Here is a 16634-nt window from a genome sequence, read left to right on the forward strand (position 1 = left end):
TATATATATTTATAGGGGAGACATATCATGTAAAATCCACTTTTTAAGCCATTAATTGCATTTTGTTGTGAACTTGGAGTCTAATGCAGAAAAGTTGAATTTAGTGGGATGTGAAGTGCCTCGTTTACGAGTTGATCTGAGACACAGCTCAGAAAAGGGGTGAAAGAGGGGCTTGTGGAGTTACAATAAGGAGGCATTCAGATCAAAGGATTGCAGTTCCAATTTATATAGACCCCAACTGAAGAATTTCAATTCAATTCAAAAATATTTTATTGATCCCAGAGGGAAATTAGATCAATAAAATGTGAAAAAAAGGATTTAAAGGCAGGATATGTCTCCTTTAATGTGGCACTCTAAGTGTCACTCTTAAATACTGTAAACTCAAGCAGTATATTCATGGGGATAAGTGCATTAATTAACTGGGTTTCTTTTTTAAAAAAAAAACCAGTTTGTGTCGTGGGTAAAAAATAAAAAAAATCCCCAAAATTTCCAGTCTCACACTTAAGTGGGACACAAAAAAAGCAGTTATCCAACTTGAGCTCATCTTATTCACCCTCTTCCTATTGAGACTCTCAGCCTCTTCTTTTGTTGCTCCCCCTCCATCAGTAGTGGCATTTCCCATCTTTCTCCTGCCTGTTCTTCACATCACTTCTTACGTATGATTACGAAAGCGGTGAAAATCCCAGCTAGGAAAACGCACACTGTCTGCCACGTCGGGGTGCCAAAGTAGGAAAGAATACCCTCCTTAAAAAAATAAAAATAAATAGAGAGGCATAAAAAATTGTCTCAACACAAGCTGAACTCTTTAAATAGTTATTGGTGTAACATTCATTAGTTAGCTGCTTACCCAGCCACCTTGCTCTTTAATCCAGTTGATCAAATGTTCTCGGAGGAAGTCGATGGCCCAGTTGATTATGGTTCTGATGATTTCAAGAATTCGGGGTTTATAAGCCTGAGAAGATGTGAAGAAAAGTTAATTATCGACATTCTGGGCTACATATCTGTAAAAATTGGGACATTACATAAACTGAAAATAAAATCAGAATCACAAAAAGCTAATATAAATTAATATTTTAGTCACAACTGAACACAGCAAACATGTAAGAACATTTACAATTTTACAACAGCATCCCATTTTGGTCATGGAGATTTCTCCAGATTTTTTAAAATCGTTTGATGATGTTCTGAATTCTAGATGATGGAATATTTACGTAAAGTCTTCTTAATTTACTTTTTACAACTTTTAGTTGTGCGGTAACAATGTTTTTAAAATGCTGCTGTCAACATATTCAAAATTACCTTATTGTCTTTAAAGATTTTACAGTATTTTTGGTTTCAATAAATGGTCAGTTTATGCTTCACTTACTTGGATGACAAGTTTGCAGACAAAGTAAAAAAACGTAACCACTCTGCCCCAGTTGAATTTTCCATCTTCAAAGATCAAACGGGCAATTCTTTCAAACACTTCCACTGAAGGCTTGATTGAAGAGTCATTTATAGTTCTAGAAATAAAAAAAAACATTCTTATTTGTGCAAGGAAATTACAACTCAGCTGAATTTGGAAAAAAATAAACAAAAAACACGACAAGTTTGAAATATTTGTGTTGGAATTTGCAGCTCAGGAACACAGATAGGATGCCTACGTTTGAAGTCCTGCATCGTTGTCCAGCTCATCTGCAATTATCTGCATGCCATGAGCGACCTTCTTGTGTTTTGGTTCGTGCAGCTCCTCTGCACCCAGGTCTTCTCTGGTCAGTGTGATGGAATTCACATGTCGCTGAATCCAGTTGTAGATAAAACTATACAGAAAGGCAATAAAAATGTGCTCTGTAGAGTTGGAGAATAACTTAAAAAATTAACAGTACTATTAATTTGAAGTTGCTAATATAGACATCTACAGTATAATGTCTTATTCTATGTAATTCCTCCTGTTTGCAGGAAATGCCTCAATAGTATTTTCTGCTTTGCCTTTCCAGGCAGCCGCTCCTAAAACCAGACGTGGTTCTAAATGAGGAGCTAAACATTTGATATTTAAAGTGCCTGTGACATCATTTTTTTGTAATAAACATGAAAGCTTTTTTTTGGAAAGARAATATTGATAACATATTGCAAAACAAATTTCATGTCGCTCAGATGAGCGGTTGTTGAAATATCCGCATGTGAAGAAACAGGAAGTGATGTCAAAGGGGAATGTTTGCATGTAAACAGAGCGTTGTTACAAAATCTAACAACACAGACTTGTAGAGAGGAATCGGATGTTTCTTTAGATTATTTTACGTCGCCATCAAAGACAAAGAAGAGTTAAAGTTTAAATATTTTTCTTTTAATAAATAGAGACCAGAGAGTTTATTTTATTAATGAGTTCCCCTTTGATGTCACTTCCTGTTTCGCTTTGTCTGAGCCAATTTCAAAAGAAAATAGGCCAGTTATGAGACAAAACGTGTAAAATCATGTGTACAATGCCAATTTTTAAAGTGTAAAGATGCTTTCATTGACTTTTTGTATTTGAAGGATGGGCACGTCACAGACACTTTAACATTAGCATCCTTTTGAAATCAATAAAAGGATAATAAACATAATCATCACAGAATCTATTTTTCACCAGCYATGGCAGTGAATCAGAAACACCTACAGGTGGTGGGAATGGTTTTGGTTAGATAAAAATTTAAAACATTCATTATAAAAGCCTAATCAAAATGAAAGGAGGTTCAGAGTGGCTGAAGAAGTATTGTAATAACAAACAAGTAACATAATAAAGTTTCCCAAGTAAATGACTAAATTAAATAAACAACAACAAATGTTGCTACATGTACTTACTCTTTTAACAGCCTAATTCCCAGGTCCAGGATCTGATCTGTGATATTTCCTAAGAAACAAAGTTCAATGAGTCATTCATTWCCCGTAACTGAACTGAAGCCGAACCGGCTCATCTAAGAAAATTAGCTATTCAATAAATAGTTATTTTTGTTTTTCCATAGAAAAGTRGTCTGAGCATTTATATCCACTGATGCATTTATCTAAATTAGACTCTTTTGTATAGCATTTCAATCATCACGTACAACTATTTTCATTAAAAACTTTTTAAAAGTTGATCAAACTCAGACGGATCCTTTTTACACCCTTACAAACAAAGCGAACTGTCAATTTGTCAGTCTCTCTACATCGGTTACTTAATCARACACTGTCACAGCTTATTACGATATAAATAATAAAATATAGTGGCGATACTGACCACAACCTTGATCTCCATCTCCCCCAGATGCCATCTTGAGTTTTATTTTCTATTTCCGTGTGACGATGTAAAGAAGCTTCAAAGCCTCCTAGTGGGCAGGTCGGTAAACTCAAAACTGTACATGTCGATCGATGGGTGCAGTATCTGATTTGTTTGTTTTGGAAGTACTTGGCAAATGTGTGTAAAACACTGTAAAATACTGCTTTTTAAAATTCAGAACAACATATAGAAACAATTAAATAGATAAATATTCATTCAAACAAAATACAGTTTATTTTGCCGATTTACTGGTTGCAAATAAAAACTTTGGTAAGTTTTTTTTTAACAGGTAATTGGTTCTTTATTTTGAAAGTTTTAAAAGCACGTAAACGTCATTTCCTTTCTTCTCGCCCTCTTCCATCCTGCGCGCGCATGCTCAGGCCTCTTTACGACTCGGCTGGCAAAGATGGCGGAAGCTCAAGTATGTAGTCCGAAGTAGCGTGGTGCATTTAAGTCATAAAATATTACTCCTAACAAGCGTATTAGCCAGCGGAAATGTCGCAAATCCTGTTGGAGTGATGTTACTCCCTTTTGCCGAACCGTTTAAAATATAATTACACGCTTATAACTTGGGTTTATTGTCGACCCGCACCCCCTCGTGTAACGCTAAGCTAGCCGGAATGCTAACTTTGTTAGCCTATTCGGCTATTTGGATTTCCATTAATGAAATGCCGCATTTTAACATACTGTGTCCCGTTGTAGCGCCTACAATCATGCACAGTATCTAGTATATTTATTACTATGCTTAATTTTAGACGTGAACAATTGCTGTTTTAGCAAAACAGGAAGTCAGCTTTGATCAAACGGGTCATCTGTCGGCAAAATGAATGTGGATTGTCTYAAATTCTCATCTTGTGTTTTTTATTTACAGACCGAGAGGGCTTATCAGAAGCAGCCCATAATCTTCCAGAACAAGAAGCGTGTTCTGGTGGTTGAAGGTGTCAAGGAGGGCAAAGAGAAGATCCCTCGCTACCACAAAAGTGTCGGTCTGGGCTTCAAAACCCCAAGAGAGGTGAGAAACTGGCCCAGATAACCTACAAACCTCAGCAGGTCAAACATTTGTTTATTTGCAAATGATGCTTTTTCTCACGATGGTCTTCCAAACCTGCGTGGTTCTGACGACAGCGCCTTTAGGCAACTCTGATGCAGTCGAAATCATACTTGGATGACTCTTGGAAGGGGATACTTGAAAAATAATGGGCTTTTTTTCCCCCATCCCCACAGGCTATTGAAGGCACTTACATTGACAAGAAATGCCCCTTTACTGGAAATGTCTCCATCCGTGGCCGCATCCTCTCTGGTAAATGACTTGTAATCAAATTCACCTACATGTATCTTCTGACTTGTGTAGATTGCCACACTGTAAAATAGAGCCATGAATGATAAACATATTTTTAAAAGATTAATCCTCCAAATGATGACTTAAATTTAGCTTTATGTGTTTTCAGCAGGGTATACAGTTTTAAGAATTATACTACCATCTATAGACAATGTCAGAATGCAGTTTTCACTCCCTTTTGTCACCGTTATGCAAATGATGCTTTTTCTCACGATGGTCTTCCAAGCCCTCTGGGTATTGACGACAGTGCCTAATGGCATTGCTGATGCAATCCGGTGACAAAAATTGAAATCAAGTTATTGCATATCTCCTGAGACTTGACCTTTCTTTACAACGTCTGCGAAATTCAAAGTTGTACATGTGTGTGTGTGCTGAAGGTGTGGTGACCAAAATGAAGATGCAGAGGACCATCGTCATCAGACGTGACTATCTGCATTACATCCGCAAGTACAACCGCTTTGAGAAAAGACACAAGAACCTCTCTGTCCATCTGTCACCATGCTTCAGGTAAGCCACCCCTGAATGCTGTTAATTTAGCTTTAAAGTGGTTACGTGTTTTCTCTGTGACTTAACATGAAATACCTTAATTTAAAATGGTGTATGTATGTATTTTGGATTGTAAGATCAGTACCAGAAGCCATTTGTTTATAAATGTTAGTTCTTCATTAAAGTTCACTGCAAATGATGTTTTTCTCACGATGGTCTTCCAAGCTCAAGGAGCTCTGACGACACTGCCTCTGGCAAACACTGATGCAGTTTTGCTCTTAATTGTAGAGACACGTTTCCACAGTTATCCAGGCTTTTTTTTTTTTTTTTTTTACATTTACTCTTCGACTGTTTCCTCTGCAGAGACGTCTCTGTTGGAGACATTGTGACTGTTGGTGAGTGCCGACCCCTCAGCAAGACCGTGAGGTTTAACGTCCTGAAGGTGACAAAGGCTGCTGGAGCCAAGAAGCAGTTCCAGAAGTTTTAGGTGTGATTCTGAACAGGAAGGCTGCTGCTGGCCAACCTGTCTCATTGTCAAATAAAGAAAATCTTGTTTAAATTGTGTTTGTTTTTCCTGAGCAGTCTTTACAGTCTTCTTGGTGGGTATTAAAATGTACAAAGTGTACATTGTAGAAAAATTGCATAAAAATCATCTATTCAGTCATTAATTTATTCTAAATGTATTTGTTTATTTTACATTCTTTTCCTGTTATACCTAAATGCAGCTTGTTAGCTCGGTTCCTGAATACCTGAGAGCAAAGAAAAATTTCCTAAAGCTCAGCCTGACCAGATGTTTTGCATCAGTTGCCTTAGTTGTGACATTTTAAAGATTAGTTTTCCAGACATTTAAGGACCTACTTTCAGTAGAGAAAAAGTATTCCGGCTGCAAACTTACAAAGTTACAAAGTCCGTTATTGAAGATGAGAAGGATTTGATGCTACTAAATCACATTTTGAATACTTAAATAAGTTTGAAATTAGAGGAAAGCAAAAATCAGATGTTTTTTGCAAAGCACAAAAAAGCTTTGCAGCTTTCACAATATTTTTTAAGAGTTTTATGGTGTAACAAGTGTTTTGTGTAAGATGCTACAGTTTTTTTTAACGAGACGACATGGATCATAGTTGTGGATGACTTACAGAAAAAGTACAGTTTGATTTATAGTAAACTGGAATAAAGGTAATACTAATAATAAAATATGTAAAGAGGAGCTGTGTTGTGATAAACGTCAAGTTCCAGAAGACAGAAGGAACTAGACATGGGTTTTTACGATGTAAAAACAAGTGTGCATTGCCACGTTGCATGTCATTGCAGCATGGCTTTGCCTGCAGCATTGGACTTGCAAAATGAAATGGGACCAAGTTCAAARGTGTTTCCTATACCAGCTTGTGCCTATCACGTGAGCAGGTGTTTGTAATTAAGGTAATTGAGTGACAATATGAAGTTGGAAGAGATTTTTTGTTAACTTTGCATTAGCCAGGTTTTGAACCCTGATCTCCCACATGAAAGCCCACAGTGCTCATCATGAGACTATATAGACTATATATTATATAAATGAGTTACAACAACACCTAATTTCCGTCTGGGATCAATAAAGTATTTTTGAATTGAATTGAATATAGGAGATGTGGCAGAGGACAATCCCAGGGATTGGATTGTATGTATACAGAAAAAGTTTACCTTGCCAATGCAATTATTGACACTTAAGTGCAATATATTACAGCAATAGGACAACATAAAGAATATTACAGTAAAACATCAAAATACAATCATATTAATATTGTAATCACTGAACTACTGAGTTTAAATATTATGAAACTATGGTGCAGTACCATATTGTGTAGATGCAGCAGGGGGCAGTATTGGACCAATACAAGGCTCCATTGACTGTCATTATAATTTATTAAACATTAATATTTCAAAAACTATAAGTTTTACAGGCACCAAAAGGCATAGCCATCATTTGGCACAGGGGCTTTGCAGATATAAATTACAATGGCAGCTCTAGGACAAAGTATGCAGGAGGAGAAGCATGGCAAAGTTGAGAWGACTTGTATGGGAAACGAATCACAATAGTGTGCATTGCATTGGCAATGCACACTGATAACTTGTCACGTCTTTGTACTTAAAAATGTGCACTCAGCTGCTCTTCTCAGTGGTTCAGTTTTTTTTATTTATTTTTTTATTTTTTGGTCTCAATTCTGTAAATACTGCCAGCAGAGGGCAACAAATTGCTACAAATATAGTTTTTAAGCAGTCAGGGAACTCAGCTTGTGTCTGTGCCTCATACTCATGAAGAATGCATAAAAAAGAAGCAAAGCTTTATGCACTGTAGCAAGAGATTCAAAGAGTGCCGATGCAGCTGCTCCTCTACATTCCAACACAGCTTTGTAATCTATGAAACAATGCCTATGTTTTGATGCATAAACTTGTTTAAAGAATGGAAAGAGAAATATCAAAAAGGAATTTTAAAGCTGCTGGCGGCGGCTTATCAAAGCCACCATGGTAACCACACATCTGTGTCTCACTCCCTGACTGCCAAGTGAAGGGAAGGCAGAGAGAAACGCAGAATAAACACAAAGCTGCTGTGCAACAACTTTAAATCAGACTCATAAAACTCCTGAACTGAATGACAGAAGACTGATACATTGTTTACGCCTGCAGTGGTTTATGACAAGTTAAAACTCAGTGTTGAAGAAAATATTTTGAGCTGACATTTATGGAAGCTTGGGTGTGTTGCCAAAAGTTARAGCACCTTATTCCCAATTGAGACACACATTTAAACGTACGGTTTACATAATTTCTTCCGAAACCGCAAAAGCATGCTTCAGTGCTCACACACTGGCACCGATTTGATTTAAGCGATTATACAGTATAAATTTAAATTTACTGAGGTGAATCTCACTTTAAAATGATGAAAATGCAGCTTCGAACAAGGAACTCATAAATTCAAGCAAAGTTGTTGAGCTTGAACATGTTTTCCCACAGTCATAACTTAAACATTTCTGAAGTCATTTAAATGTTACAAAGCTTAGTAATAATCAATACTTGAGCTTAAAACTGCAGCTTTTTTTTAAATTATCTGTAAAATGTAAATGAATCAGATTCTGAAGCCTTCTTGTCTCCAATGATGCTCCTGACCCACTTCCCTTGTGCAGTTGCAGTCACAATGATGCTCAATAGTGTCTGAGATCATGATAAGAGCATTCAGATGCGCAACAAGCGTGGATCAGTGTATTCAGGGCCTGTCTGCATCAGCTGATTCATTTGCATCTGTCCCTATTCCGGATTGAGAAGAGGGCTTTTTCTGTATGGGAATCAATGAGGGGCCTCCCACCCATCCACCCTCTACCGTCTGGCCATGAAGCTGAGGCATCTATTAACATAATGATGCTAGAAGCTTTTTCGCAGTGTTCCAGTGYACCATATGGTGATGAGGAGGAGGAGAAAGTGAAGAATATGAGCTCAGTAATGTGGATTTCAGTCATTTAATAATTAGCAGGGTGACCACCTGTTGTTCAGAAGCTTTGACACAAATGTTTAATGTAGAATAAATAATAAACACAACAGCTTTTTTAACACAAACACACATACACARACACACACGTCCTTGTACTTGCATCAAACTGAGGACTTTGAATTGACTTCCATTCATTTTTACCCAGACATTTTCCCTCAGTAACCATTACTAGTTCCTAACCCTAACCTGAACCAAAACTTCATTCTAGCACAGTAGAGCTTTGATAGTAACTATTTTGCAAGTGGTCCTCACTCTGTAGCAGAAACAAGTATACACACACACACACACACGTTTACAGAAACAGCAGAGTCTCAGCTTCGAAACATTAATTCCCCTTTTCCACTAGTGCCACTTAGTGTAGTGTCGGTACGGTTCCAAGCCATTTCCATTAGGCCAGATCCATGGAACCGACACTTTTTTTTGTACCTACTATGCTGTGGTTCCAAGCGGCCCCAGCTGACACCAAAATGCGACGTCAGAACACTGTTCGTCACTGATTGGCTAAATTTTTGCAAATGTTTAAAATTTCAAAAGTTATTCATCAAATGTGTTTCCATCTCTCATTTTACCCATTTTTTTTTTCCAAAATACCTAAAAACCACCACCACCAACTGCTCAAAACACACCCATTGGAACCGGACTGGAACATCAATGGAAAACCAACTGGTCCGACCTACACCGCCGACACTGCACTAAGTGGCACTAGTTGTGCTGTCCTGTTCCAGGGCTTTCCCAGCCCCTTCCACTTACATTAGACATACTACAGGAGGGTGGGAGGGCTTCTTCAGGGTTGTTCAGTGAACAACAGGCTCCTCTCACAATCAGAGACCCCCCACCCCCTGAGGAGCGTGACAGCGCAGACCACATGAGTGCATTTATGGACACATAATGTTTGCTTGAGGGAAGAGCTCTGATCTCTGAAAAAGTTTGAGCAGCAATAATAAACCCACTCTAACTGTCAAACTGTGATTAATGCTGATTTCAGATGGTGGGATCAGCTGATCCACATGAGCCTTTTTGTGAAACACAAAGTTCTGCAGAACGTCTGATGCACTTGGTGAAATCCTTTCTGTGTTTGTACTTGTATGAGCTGGAATTCAGAACAAAACCTGCATTTTTCATCATTTGTTTTGAAAAAGATAACGAACTGAACTGATGAAAATGGACTACAAAGAGAAAAACATTAAAATACACCTTTCATGTCATAGTTTTGGTCTAATACAGGGGTGTCCAGAGCTTTTTCTGCTCCAACACAAGTGTTTTGAATGAATGGGTGCTTATCAGACTTCTGCAGAACTTGAAGAGGAGGCCATTTAATCACTGTTAAAACCCATCTGTCGTTCATTAGAAAATATGCTCAACAATCAAAGTTGATCACAATAGTTAATGCTAAATTGCTAAATTGTTATACTGTAATTCAGATATTTTCTTAAAAGACATGCACACAAACATATTGTCCTCTCTATGCTTTTAGTAGCAAGCAATAATTAAACTAAACCTTTGAATTACAGTGTTTTTTTTGTCTTTTATTGCTAAACACAGTAAACACTCCATAAATCTTATTCTGTCTTGAGCTTTTGCTAAATGACTCCAAATGCTCAACGTGGAGGCCTCAGCAAAAGGTGAGGGCGAAGTTCCTGATTTATTATAGCTCCTCCTGTCACAAGCTGGCAGCTCAACAGGACGCTGCAATGTCTGTAAAACATGAAAACTCTTCCAGAAATCTCTCAAATAAAGCAGGTTTGCTTTGTTCAGCGACATGGAACACGTTTCGGTGCGTTGTCATGTCTCCAAACAAACAACCTCCTGACAGCGTCTCGGCACATCATTCTTCTGACACACTTTCCTGTTGTTCCATCCATCCGTGTCTGTTTTGTGTCTGCGGCTGCAGCCGGTCTCACCTCACCTTCCTTCCAGTTTGCAAACGTGTTTGCCCAGTGTCACCCTGCATACTTGGAGGCGCACGTTACTTGTGTATCTAGCAGCAGGGGTGTTGTTTCAGAGGGTCGGGCCAGTGAGGGTAATGACCACTATCAAAACAAAGACCTTCTGGTGGCCCAGAGGGAGGTTATAGGGTCCCACTTCTTGTTCTGGGTAGTTTGGAGACTGTCGGCAGCAGTCAGAGTGTTTTTCCAGCAGAAGCCGCAGCAGATCAGATCTAATGGATGAAACAGATGGAGCCCGGGTCGTAACCAAAATAGCCCTACACTCTGTGGGTGACTCGATACACAGAGAAAAATAATTGGTTTGGTTAAACTGTTTTTTATGAACACATTTTGAATTTAGATTTTAAATATTATCTTTAGAGGTATTAGAAGCGTTAGCAGAAGTTAGCGTCAGATAGCGAGGATGATGTCATCATCCTGCGACAAACATCAACAGTGGCCACCGCTAGCTGCTGCTAACGCTGCTGAAGATAATAGTTAAAATCTAAATTCAACATGTYWTCATAAAAACAATACGGATGGTACCTGTGGTCCAGCAATTTCAAGTGCAGCTCGAACACTGGCCGCAAGTCTGAAGTCTTGTAGGATAGCTTTAGCTGCACTGGAGCGCTAGCGGTTGCTATTGTCTCAGGATGATGATGTCATTACATGAGCCGCACACCAACAGCGAAGGCCGCGTTCCATTCCGAAATATCTAAATGTGAACTTCAACATTTAAGATTTAACTTTTACGTTTAGATTTAAACATTTAGATTTAGGATTTAATATTTAAATATCTTTTTAAACATTTAAATTTAACATTTAGAAAAAAATAGCTAAATGTAAGAACAGTGAGCTAAATAACGAAAAATATGTTAGTGAAATTTTTTAAACATTTTGTTACACGTGGCACCCCATACTGATACTGTATCCATTTATCATAATGTGCACATTTTTTTGACTATTAAAAGCTGCCTTCCAATGAATTAATGCAAGCTTTCCACATTTTAGTCTCAGGAACATTTATCCTGCTGTTTGCCACAGACTTACATTTACAGTAATCGTCGCTGACATTTAATACGCAGCCATTAACCTCCTCCCTCTGCAGCAGCTTACTGTTGGGGTGCACAACAAGAACACTGTTGGATCCACAAAAGGTCAGCCCAGAATGGCCCTCCACATCTGCACATTTCATCAGCCTTTTCCGATCTGCACAAAGGCAGCCAATGTTCCGGAGCCAAAAACAGTCAAGTGTTCAACAGCATTTTTATTAAAATGAGGCCTCACTGACAAAAAATATGGTGATCTACACGTGCAGCAAACACTCATTAAATATGGACCGTGAAGTCTGGCATGCATTTAAAGTGAGTGAAAGTAGATATGGTGAATAATGAGCATGTTAGGATCTACCGCTTCAAGGTTAGAGGTTCCGGTCACGGACATCAGGGTCTGATATCTGTGAGCACCGCGAGCTCCTTAACTGATTTTAAGTGTTTGAACAGATGTGGCCACTGCTTTTCACTCACAAACTTATGGTTGCAAACACACCTCTGTTTCTGTCAGCTAAGATTTGCAATGATGAAACTGATATTTTTGTTTGAATGCGAGTGAAAAGGCTCAAAGGATAAAACGACCCCGCTAATTCCTGCAGAGGATAATCATTACCAAACCGTGATTGATCGCTGCTCACCTGGTCTCGCCTGGTAACACGAGAACCATGCAACCACATCTGAAATCTGCACCCACAGCCCCTAATATGCTCTCGTGTCCAGCTGTGTTCATGCCCGTCTTTCAGGCAAGACTGCGTGTCTGGCATGTGTGAGGGACAGCAGGGATCTCCAATTTAACAGCGTGCTGTCAGATCAAAGAGGAGGTCTGCGCTGGCAGATCACAGGACAGGGTGTGTTGTGRGACAGAACTCTCCGGCCATGTGTGAACCATCCAGTACGGCTGTCACCGTGGCATCTCATCAGTGTGCTCCTGCTGAGTGATAGAGCCACATTGTGCAATCCAGAAAAGATGGAGAATCAGAACTGTTAATCTAAACTTTTCAGATTATGCCATGATGCAGATCACGTCAAACTTTAAAATTTTTCTGTGCCATTAGATAAACTTGTAAATATAATAGAAATGGTCTGSCACTGTTTCACATTTTGATTTAAAAATATTGAACAAATTTCTCAGTTTTTGCCACGAGAGCAGACGTTTCATATCAATTTGGCAACTTTAACGTCAAGAAAGTCATATTAGAATTTAATAATCTGTAAGCTCATGTTCACATATGAGACCAAATTACAGCAGGTAAAATAAGTATTGAACACGTCAACATTTTTCTCAGTAAATACAGTTTATTACTAGAGGTCCTAATGACATGAAATTTTCACCAGATGTTGGTAACAACCCAAATGATCCATACATACAAAGAAATCAAACCATAAATGTCCAGAAATTAAGTTATTTGTAATAATGTGGAATGGCACAGGGAAAAAGTATTGAACACACTTACTGAAARTTATCTAATACTTTGTACAAAAGCCTTTGTTGTCAATGACAGCTTCAAGACGCCTCCTGTATGGAGAAACAAGTGGCATGCATTGCTCAGGTGTGATTTTGGCCCATTCTTCCACACAAACAGTCTTCAAATCTTGAAGGTTTCGTGGACCTCTTCTATGAACTCTGATCTTTAGTTCTTTCCATAGATTTTCTGTTGGATTCAGGTCAGGTGATTGGCTGGGCCATTCCAGCAGCTTTAGTTTCTTTCTCTGAAACCAACTGAGAGTTTCCTTGGCTTTGTGTTTGGGCTCATTGTCTTGCTGAAATGTCCAGCCACGTTTCATCTTCATCATCCTGGTAGATGGAAGCAGATTTTTATCAAGAATGTCTCTGTACATTTTTCCACTCATCCTTCCTTCAATTAATTGAAGTTTGCCAGTACCATATGCTGAAAAACAGRCCCACACCATGATGTTCCCACCTCCAAACTTCACTGTTGGTATGGTGTTTTTGGGCTGATGTGCAGTGRCATTTGACCTCCAAACATGATGTGTATTCTGGCATCCAAACAGTTCATTGTTGGTCTCATCTGACCAGACTATATTCTCCCAGTATTACACAGGCTTGTTTAAATGTTGTGCAGCAAACTTTAAAGGAGCTTCAACATGCTGTTTCTTCAGCAGTGGAGTCTTGCGTGGTGAGCGTGCATACAGGCCATGGTGGTTCAGTGCATTACTTATTGTTTTCTTTGAAACAAACGTACCTGCTAATTCCAGGTCTTTCTGAAGCTCTCCACAAGTGGTCCTTGGCTCTTGGACAACTCTTCTGATAATTCTTTTCACTCCTCTGTCAGAAATCTTGTGAGGAGCACCTGGTCGTGGTCAGTTTATGGTGAAATGATGTTCTTTCCACTTCTGAATTATGGCCCCAACAGTGCTCACTGGAACCTTCAGAAGTTTAGACATTTTTCTGTAACCGATGCCATCATTATGCTTTGCAACAATAAGGTTGTGAAGGTCTTGAGAGAGCTCTTTACTTTTACCCATCATCAGATGGTTCTTGTGTGATACCTGGCCATCATTTGGGACTGAACCAGCTGATATTAACTTGCACTGACAAGGGGCAGGCTTGCTTTCTAATTACTGAGAGAGTTCAGCTGGTGTCTTGGCTTTCCATGGCTTTTTTACACCTCCCTTTCTTCATGTGTTCAATACTTTTTCCCTGTGCCATTCCACATTATMACAAATAACTTCATTTCTGGACATTTATGGTTTGATTTCTTTGTATGTATGGATCACTTGAGTTGTTACRGACATCTGGTGAAAATGTCATGTCAATAGAACCTCTAATAATATATTTACTGAGAAAAATGGTGACGTGTTCAATACTTATTTTACCCGCTGTATGTGCAGGAGACCAATCTTTTCTCAGACTTGAATATTTATTTACAGACATGCAAGGTTTACCACACATAACTCGGATCTAGTCCATTTCCCAAATGCCCCTCCCTCTCTTCAGAGACCCAGTGTCGCAAAATATCCTTATATTTTATGTTCTTTAAAGGAGACACGTCATGTTTTTAAAACCTTCTTTTTCACATTTAAATCATTCATGATTTGGTCTGAATTCCTCCTTGTTGAAACTCCACAAGCCCCTCTTTCACCTCTTTTCTGAGGTGTTTCAGTTCAACTCGTTTTGAGGCTGTCTCTTTAAATCCAAACGAGATGCTTTATGCCCCGCCCCCATCTAGCTCTGAAACCATTCTAGTTTGATAAAAGTGGAACCTTTTTATTTACAAATGATTTGAAAGATGTCTGACCCAGAACCAGAGGAGAAAGACCACCAAAATTTAGTTGGTAAGTCCAGACGTTTGGCAGTTTTGTCACAAATAAAATAGTTCAGAAAACGTCATAGAAAATAAAGAAAACTGACCGGGTTGAAAAACGTTACCCAAACTGAATATAAAGATATCCACACAGCACTACTAGAGACTCCAAGTACACAACCAAATGCATTTAATGGCTGAAAGTGTATTTTTTGCATGATATGTCCCATTTAACTTGTCTTTGCGATGTTGCAATGAATTGCTTTAAACTTCTGTTTCATTGCACTCTTTAAATTTGTGTCAGCAAATGTAACAAAAGAACTATGGAGTGTTACATTTTGGAGAAAATGTAACAGGAGAAACTCCAAGCAACGCCCCACAGCAGCAGTTTGTGCTGCTATTGAGCGCTTTCTCTGCAGCAAGAAGGAATTCACCCTGGCAGATGGTGGGGCCGAGGCTCCAGAGGCCCCAGGCAATGCTACACCCTGGGACCCGGACACCTAATCGTGCCCCGCTGAGCTTCTCACCTGCTGCTCCGCTGCTCACAGTGTTATCTCATCTTCCTGACCCATTGTGACTCCCATCAGTGATAATGATGGTTAAGAGACCCACGCAGTGCTGGAGCAGGGGCTCGCTCTCCCAAGAGGGAGATGCAGAATCATGGGAAATCTCAGCGTAATCCATCTCTCCGTCCTGCCTCCTTTTTTAGTGGATCTTGTTTCTTATCTCCACCTGGAGTGAGCAACTAAACTGTTTGCTTTGATTTTCAGGATAGCTGTTGTCAGAACATAAGTTAGTTTCTCAGTCTGCTTGGCTGTAGCTGCTTAACACCAGTTTGCAGATACATTTAATTTATCCCGCGCTCTTGTTCTGTCAGAACGGAACAATTCACTGCCTGTCCCCACATGGAGACACTGTCCATAAAAAAAGCTGCCATGGGTTACCACAGTTAGTTGCAATTTGAAAGGAAGTTAACGCAACTTACTCAACCAAACCACAGTGCTGTGAAGATCCTTCTTATTGTTCTTTTGTCTGTTGTTTTAATTTTCTTTTAGTGACTTTCCATGGGAAAACTCCATCCAGTTCGCCTGTGACCTCAGTTCCCATCATAGATATTAAATATTGTGACAGTGGCCCAGTTTTCTCTGTGCTCCTTTATGTTTAATTAAACTTTCGTCATTCAAATGCAATCTCTTTGGTATAATAGATCTCACTGTGAATGAGGTTTAGTTGTATGGTGCGGTGTAAGGGCCAAAATTAAGACTATTGTGTCAGCATCGGAGAGGCCATAGCGACTAGCATGCCACTCACCTACTTTTATTAGACACAAACTTTTTTGAATAAAGAAAACTTCCTCAACAAAAATGGTTGACATACAAAACCTATAAGTGACATGCACTGACAGGTGTTCCTCAGACAGAATTTACTGTTTAACATGATGCATATAAATAATAAACATAAAACAAATTACAGTGAAGCAGACGGCTTTAGTTATCACGTGAATTAGCAGCTGCGTTTGCCTTGTCTATTGGTCGACAGAGGTGTTTTTTGTCTTTTTAGCCGAATTATGAGAAATAACAGAACTATCAAGTTGGGGCTTTTTAGAGAAAGTTTAGTTTATAGAGAAAGTTTTTTTTTTAAATAAAAAAAATTGCAACTAATAAAGTAGGTGAGCATCCTAGGCGTGATGGTCGCTAGCCTCTCCAATGCTAACGCCAGCTTATCCATGCTAGTCGCTAGCCTCTCCAATGCTAACGCCAGCTTATCCATGCTAGTCG

At 38.9% G+C, this 16634-nt stretch overlaps 2 protein-coding genes across 2 annotated transcripts; one reads left to right on the plus strand and one right to left on the minus strand.

Moving 5' to 3' along the window:
- Positions 1 to 323: 323 nt before the first annotated feature.
- LOC106528364 (apoptosis regulator BAX) lies at positions 324 to 3289 on the minus strand. The gene is made up of 6 exons (XM_014023517.1): positions 3233 to 3289; positions 2818 to 2866; positions 1644 to 1799; positions 1367 to 1502; positions 848 to 952; positions 324 to 744 (listed from the first exon to the last, which is right to left on the minus strand). Exons 1-6 carry the CDS (start codon positions 3264 to 3266, stop codon positions 646 to 648), a joined length of 579 nt encoding a protein of 192 aa, XP_013878971.1. The 5' UTR covers positions 3267 to 3289; the 3' UTR covers positions 324 to 645.
- Positions 3290 to 3643: 354 nt separating this feature from the next.
- Positions 3644 to 5655, plus strand: rps11 (ribosomal protein S11). Its single transcript, XM_014023529.1, has 5 exons — positions 3644 to 3692; positions 4143 to 4283; positions 4496 to 4571; positions 4988 to 5117; positions 5460 to 5655. The coding sequence occupies exons 1-5, from the start codon at positions 3678 to 3680 to the stop codon at positions 5581 to 5583; spliced, it is 486 nt and encodes a 161-aa protein (XP_013878983.1). The 5' UTR covers positions 3644 to 3677; the 3' UTR covers positions 5584 to 5655.
- The last annotated feature ends 10979 nt before the right edge of the window (positions 5656 to 16634 follow it).

The sequence above is a fragment of the Austrofundulus limnaeus genome, unplaced genomic scaffold, assembly GCF_001266775.1.
Source record: "Austrofundulus limnaeus strain Quisiro unplaced genomic scaffold, Austrofundulus_limnaeus-1.0 Scaffold4, whole genome shotgun sequence".
In the NCBI taxonomy this organism is placed as follows: Eukaryota; Metazoa; Chordata; class Actinopteri; order Cyprinodontiformes; family Rivulidae; genus Austrofundulus; species Austrofundulus limnaeus.